Source organism: Rana temporaria, chromosome 8, assembly GCF_905171775.1.
Source record: "Rana temporaria chromosome 8, aRanTem1.1, whole genome shotgun sequence".
NCBI lineage: Eukaryota > Metazoa > Chordata > Amphibia > Anura > Ranidae > Rana > Rana temporaria.
Window position 1 is genome coordinate 170961075 of NC_053496.1, and position 6976 is coordinate 170968050.

General features: G+C 45.7%; 1 protein-coding gene across 1 annotated transcript; it reads right to left on the minus strand.

Moving 5' to 3' along the window:
- Positions 1–3328: 3328 nt before the first annotated feature.
- LOC120909398 (oocyte zinc finger protein XlCOF6.1-like) lies at positions 3329–5321 on the minus strand. Its single transcript, XM_040321168.1, has 4 exons — positions 5287–5321; positions 5064–5194; positions 4848–4947; positions 3329–4366 (listed from the first exon to the last, which is right to left on the minus strand). Exons 1-4 carry the CDS (start codon positions 5318–5320, stop codon positions 3570–3572), a joined length of 1062 nt encoding a protein of 353 aa, XP_040177102.1. The 5' UTR covers position 5321; the 3' UTR covers positions 3329–3569.
- Between the last annotated feature and the right edge of the window lie 1655 nt (positions 5322–6976).

Below are 6976 nucleotides of genomic sequence, written 5' to 3' on the forward strand. Positions count from 1 at the left end.
TTAACAGGGAAAACAACCAAAGTGATGTTGCATTGCGACCATCTTGGTACACCCGCATGCAGTAAACAGAGTTAGACGTCGGCAAGCAAACATCTTTATACACCCACCCGGAGTCTTGCTTTTCACAGTTATTTTTAACAGTAAACTCAGCTTATATACAGTGAAAAATAAGTTGGGTTTACTGTTAAAAATAACTGTGAAAAGCAAGACTCTGGTGGGTGTATAAAGATGTCCGCTTGTCGACTTCTAACTCTAGGCTTACTGCGTGCAGGTGTACCAAAATGGCCGCGATGCAACGTCACTTCAGTTGCATTTTAAGATGGGGAGCGGCTTCCTGACAGAACACCTGCCTGCTCGCTCGGTCACACGCTAGCCCGCTTACCAGCCTGACCGGCATGATTGCTCACCCGCCCTCCATCCAGAGCTGTCTTGCCTCTCGCTCTACTGTGAGGACAGTGGTGGAGGCTAGAGGAAAGAACCTAAATGGTGGGGGAATGGGACAGTGACTTGGTCTGGATTCAGACCACGGTCCACCATTTAGTGATACCTGTAAAATTGTATACCCACCTTCACTCTGACAATGTTCAAAAATACTTGAAGTCGGACATAAAGCCTTCTCCTTAAATATATATATTTTTTGTGTCAATGGCAACACATAATAGTATACATCTATAGGGGGATTTTCCCAAATTTGACTGCAAAACTTGAAATACACTTGAAGGCTCTCACATGAGGAAGCAAAGCCCTGCCTCTAGAACAAGACCAAGAAGGCCACCTCCACACAAAGCAGAACAAGGAATGGTAAGCAGTGGCGTAGTGTGGGTGGGACCACAAGGGTAGTTGACCTGGGCGCTAAGAATTTTGCGCCCAGGTCAACTACCCTTGGGGCCCCACAAGGGTAGTTGACCTGGGCGCAAAATTCTTAGGGGGCAAAATTAGTAAGGATTCGGGGTGAGATCAGTCTGTGTGTGTGCTACTGCTCTGGCCCTGTCAGTGGCATGCTTCCTCCTCTCTCTCACTCTTAGACTGTGTGGGCAAATCCAGCCAGTTCTAGGTCAGACTTGAGAGTGAGTGGCCCTCTCCCGCTGAATGTGTGCTGCTTGGTGCAGTTAAGGGTGGCTCTGGTTCCTCTTCTCCTCCCTCTTCTTACTCCTCCCTGGTACCAGTGCCTACCAGTATGCCAGGCATTGGAACTAGTCCAATTACCAATAAGCCTGGAGGGGGAGGGATAGGGAGGTAATATGGAGTCAGGGTGAACAATAAGGGGGTGGAGTGACTAGGGATGCACAATGAGGTGTGGGGGTGCTCACTTAGGAAGGTGTATGGAGTGGATGAGAAAGCGGGGCACACAAGAGGATGCCTGACCATTGATTCAGCATTCCTGAATTCATGGGGCTCCCTGATTGGGCTAAGCCTGATGTTGAATGACAACTTTTGTAAACCCCAATCTTCTTCTATACCTAACATCTTTCTGAAATGAATATAGGCCTCGGACCTGTGCACTGCATCCTGGGAGAAGGTCTCATGCCCAACTCCCCAGAGGTACCGTGTATTTCAGAGGGCTCCAACAGATTAATGGTGTAGCATTAGGATCACGGCAAAGGTTATTAGGAAAACCTGGGACTTTGCCAGGAATAAGAAAACTACTCTTTTCGACCACTTGACCTCCAGAAGGTTTTATCCCCTTCATGACCAGGGCATTTTTTGCCTTTCAGCACTGTGCTATGTTACCTGGCAATGGCACAGTCATGCTGTACCCAAATAAAGTTTTTTTATAATTTTTCCTTGAAAATAGAGCTTTCTTTTGGTGGTATTTCTGTTATAAATTTCATCCGATACAATCTGATTTCTTCATATATTTAGGCCAAAATTTATTCTGCTACATGTTTTTGGTAAAAAACAAACTGCGTTTTTGGGGACACGTTATTATTGAGGACACTAGTATAGTTCTTATCCTGATCACTTCTAAACCATGTACGGGAATACCCATGACTCCCTTCCCAGGTTTACTGCAGCTTGGTCGGAGGACCTAGGAAGAGATATTAGAATGGCGCAAAGCCTTTCTTTACACCCACAAATCCTCCATCTCGAGCTATGCTCAGGAAAAGAACTACAAAGTAATATCTAGATGGTATCGTGTCCCGGTCACCCTCAGGGTCATGTTTCCGTCTGCTTCTGACTCTTGCTGGAGATGCACACTTGCTACAGGTTCGTACTATCATATTTGGTGGGATTGTAACGTAATTCGCCCCTTCTGGAACTCAATTTTTCAAATATACTCAGACCTCTATGAGAAGCCCCTAGCCCCCTCTCCCTCGATAGCTCTCCTGTCCATTCTCCCAGGCTCTATCAAATTTCAAAAACACACCCTTCTGAAATTTTGCCTTAGCGCTGGTAGACAGCTGATTTCCAGACACTGGAAGTCTTCCGCCCCCCCATCTGTGGCTGAGTGGGTAGGCGAAATGAACAACATCATGCTCATGGAAGAGCTACAAGCCAAGTCCCTTGACGTTTATGCCAAGTTCTCCTTCACTTGGAGTGTTTGGAGGCATTACTCTACCTCTGATAGACTTAAGGCCAAGCTTGGTACAGCCGGAACCCCGAAACCCCCGTAGGCCCCGAACCTAATACCCTACCTTTCTACCTCCCCTACTAGTATGCCTTAGGCTACTGATCCCTGGAAAAGGGCTGAGCACGCTGCCTCCCCCCACCCCTCCCTCTCCCTTCTTTCTTTCCTGTCTCTCCCTCTATACCTCTCTCTTCTCTGTCTACTTGCCCTTCATCATGGCCCTCCACCTTAGCCATACCGTTTTATCAGTGGTTACCCACTTCCAGTTAGCCGTGTTCACCAGTCGAGACCACTGGTACAACTGTAAATCTTTCACTGTTATGTTACTCCCTGCACTTCTGCCTCCAGTTGTCTTCTTTTTAATTTCTCCTGCCTCCCTGGTTCCTGGCCGCAGCAGGCTCCCAATGGGGCGTCCAGGCCAGGGATGGCTCCGGCCAGACATAGGTGTGCAGTGCATCTCCCTGTCTGTACCACCACAGTGCCTATAGACTATTCACTTGTACACGCTTGGTTATCAGGTATCGCTATGTGTATGTGTTATACTGTATCGAATGGGTTACCCTTTGTTGGGCTCCTGATCCAATGTTTTCTGTTCTGTATTATATCTGTCAAAAATTTCTAATAAATACTTATTGAACCTAAACCATGTACGGGTACGTCGCAGTGCCTGGAGGAGCCACCTGCTAGCAGGAAATATACTGCTGGTGGTCGGCAAGAGGTTACAGAGTACGAAGAAAGCAAAGTTCAGAAACACTTATAGAAATTTTGGAATGATTTTTATCCATCAACTCCATAACTTACAAACCTACTTCTAGACAGGGTCAGTCCCACTCAACAGACCAATGGAAGGCTACAGATTTCAAGAAAACTATCAAACTATAACTGCATTTAAGTCCACAATAGAGGCTCACACAACAAGCCCTTGATATATTTTTTTAAGAAACTGTACATCAGTAAGTGGAAAAAGTTAAAGTCTTTCCTGGAGAGGCTCATTCACTTTCTAAATCGAAACTTTGACTTTTACCAGTTCCCCTGAGTCTCCATGGGTCTTCTGGTGCCTTACCAGGACAGAACTCTGGCTAAAACACCATCCACATTTCATACACCGAAAAGGTTTTTCCCCTGTGTGAACCCTCATATGGGTGACCAGGTTGGAGTTTTTGATAAAGCATTTTCCGCATTCGGAACACATGAAGGGTTTTTCCCCGGTGTGAACTCTCTGGTGGATGACAAGGTTGGCGTTCTTTAGGAAACTCTTCCCGCAGTCGGGGCAGCTGAATGGCTTGTAGCCGGAGTGGATCTTCTGATGTGCCGCCAACCGGGAGCTGTTGATAAAGCGCTTGCCACATTCAGAGCATGGATAAGGTTTCTCGTTCATGTGGTTCTTTTGGTGGTGGTACAAGTTGGCCCTCTGGATGAAGCTCTTGCCACAATCGGGGCAAACAAAGGGCTTCTCTCCTTTGTGGATTTTCTGGTGTTCCACCATGCTTCCCTTCTGGCTGAAACATTTGCCACAATCGGCGCACTGGTATGGTTTCTCTCCAGTGTGAATCCTCTGATGGTTAATGAAGACTGACTTGAAGTTAAAGTGCTTACCGCAGGAGGCACAGACGAATGGTCTCTCTTCTGAGTGCTTAGTCCTTCGTTTTATGACTTCCCTACCTTCCCGAGCAGGGTTTGGCAGTTTTGGTAGACATGTGGCCTTATCGCCTTTGGAGACTGCAATGTTGACATGTTGGCTGCTTGTGGTTGTTCCATAAGACCCATCACTCCTGATCTCATCACCCATTTTAAGACCTGGAAAAATTAAAGGGTAATATTGTTGTAATTTCTGTTTTTGGCCACTTTAAAGCTCTCAAGACATAAATCTAGATCAGTGGTCTCCAAACTGTGGCCCAGCGGCCAGATGCGACTCTTTGCTTCTTTTTAATACTCGGGGACAGCTCGGCTGATCTCGGAAACACTTGTATTTCTAAATGTTTCTGAATGGCTCCGAACCGGTCCGAGTGTCACTGCGCCCCCTCACCTCTGGCCAAATGCGGTACTGCACACCCCATTCGCTTGAACTCTGCTCGTTTTGCAAGACTACACTCACAAACCGAGTCAGAATTGAAAAAAAAAAAGTTAGTGTTATTCAAAACGCATGTTAACCGCGTTACTCCTTAACCGAGGTTCCACTGTACATTCTACCCAAAGAGGAGGGAGAAGAAGAGATTGTTGTAGTGACTGAACAAGGAGAATCTGGGACTCTTTTCTAGAATTAGTGTTTATTACTCACCTGTGCTGATCTCTGAAGGAACTTCCTCCTCCTTTATCTTCATGTAAAGATCTTCTTGATCATCAAGGTGTTCAACCACCACAATGTTTAAGTCCTCCATCTAAAGGCCATCAAAGAAGAGCAAGCACAGTAACCATTTTCACTTTCGGTATCTACTTACGTACATTTAATAGGCATGGCTTAGTTCTCATACATATTGTCTGTATGTGATTTTACCTCATCAGGTTCATTCCTGCCCTCTTCCTTCGCTTTATCATTTTGAGGGATCTTATGGTGTTCCTGAGTGGAATCCCAAGAAAACAGAGGATGGGGACATCTCTGTGATGGATTTCTGTTACCGGGTCCATCTATGGAAAGCACAAATACCAGAAGATGTCCGTGTTTAGGTGGATCCTCAATACTCTTCTCTCCGATATAAGAAATTAAAGTCTCCACTTACCCGGTGATGTGAGGGGTGGCCGATTCTCCATCATGACGTCCTTGTAGAGATCCTTGTGTCCTTCTATATACTCCCACTCCTCCATGGAGAAATAGACAGTGACATCCTGACACCTTATAGGAACCTGACACACACAATGATACAGTCACCATCCAGACACACCCCTTGTCTGTTACTGGATAATGTCCCAGAATTCCCGGCACCGCTCACCTCTCCTGTCAGCAGCTCTATGATCTTCTGGATGACTTCTAGGATCTTCTTTACAATGTTTCTCTCAGGTGTCAGGATGGGAGGTGGCGCGTCTATGATAGGCCACTGGTTCTTACTCTGTTCTTTGCAGACACAAGCATGATTAATTGGTGTAATACTCCCAGTGGACTTTGCTTCAGATACATAAACCTGAATGAAGACAAAAACTGAAGATGAGTATTATCAATACTCAATATCACTGTGATGTCATGTGATCTCCCAGAATCCTCCTCACCTCTCCGGTCAGCTCTGTGTTTTATTAATAGAGATAAGAGTGATGTCATGTGACCTCCCAGAATCCTCCTCACCTCTCCGGTCAGCTCTGTGTTTTATAAAAAGAGATAAGAGTGATGTCATGTGACCTCCCAGAATCCTCCTCACCTCTCCGGTCAGCTCTGTGTTTTATTAATAGAGATAAGAGTGATGTCATGTGACCTCCCAGAATCCTCCTCACCTCCCCGGTCAGCTCTGTGTTTTATTAATAGAGATAAGAGTGATGTCATGTGACCTCCCAGAATCCTCCTCACCTCTCCGGTCAGCTCTGTGTTTTATTAATAGAGATAAGAGTGATGTCATGTGACCTCCCAGAATCCTCCTCACCTCTCCGGTCAGCTCTGTGTTTTATAAATAGAGATAAGAGTGATGTCATGTGACCTCCCAGAATCCTCCTCACCTCTCCGGTCAGGTCTGTGTTTTATTAATAGAGATAAGAGTGATGTCATGTGACCTCCCAGAATCCTCCTCACCTCTCCGGTCAGCAGGTAGACGATCTCCAGCGTGAGCCGTAATATTCTCTCAGTTCCAGGAATTCCCCCGTCTGTGTTCATCTTCAGGGAGTTTCCAAAGGTGTGTTAGGTATTTCTTTATTCTGTTTTCTAGACATAAAAATAAATGAATAAATAAGATTCAACCTTTTTTTTTTTTAAATACTTAAAGTGGAAGTAAGGCCCCTTTCACACTTGTGCGACTTGTCCTGCAACTTGGGACTGCAAAGTCGCATTACAAGTCGTACCGCATTATTTCCAATGAGTACCGTTCATATCTGTGCGACTTCAAGTCGCAGCGACTTCAGAGTAGTCCCTGCACTACTTTGGTCCAACTTTGATGTGACTCCATAGACCTCAAGATTACACAGGCGTTGCTTCACGTCACGTCGAAGTTGCGTCAAAGTCGTGCGACTTTCAGGTCATACAAGTGTGAAAGGGACCTAAACCCATGGATTTAACAGTTTCAAAAAACAGTTACATCCCCGGCACGTGCTCTCAACCAAACTGTCAAATCATCCAATGGTTGGAGTCATAACTGATCACATGTGGAGCTCCATTGGTAGTTGCAGATCAAACAGAGGCCAAGATGGAACCTTCCTTGGCTGAAAACGATAGGAGGGGTTAGTTCCGCTTTAAAGCTGTACCCGAAGCAAATACACAGAGGAAATACATAT

Excerpts from the sequence above, each read along its gene's own strand:
- LOC120909398 (XM_040321168.1), bottom strand. The coding sequence starts at position 5,320 with ATGATGGAGAATCGGCCACCCCTCACATCACCGG. Across the intron at positions 5,195-5,286 it reads GCCACCCCTCACATCACCGG|ATGGACCCGGTAACAGAAAT; the intron begins GTAAGTGGAGAC and ends TGCTTTCCATAG. Across the intron at positions 4,948-5,063 it reads GCAGGAATGAACCTGATGAG|ATGGAGGACTTAAACATTGT; the intron begins GTAAAATCACAT and ends GATGGCCTTTAG.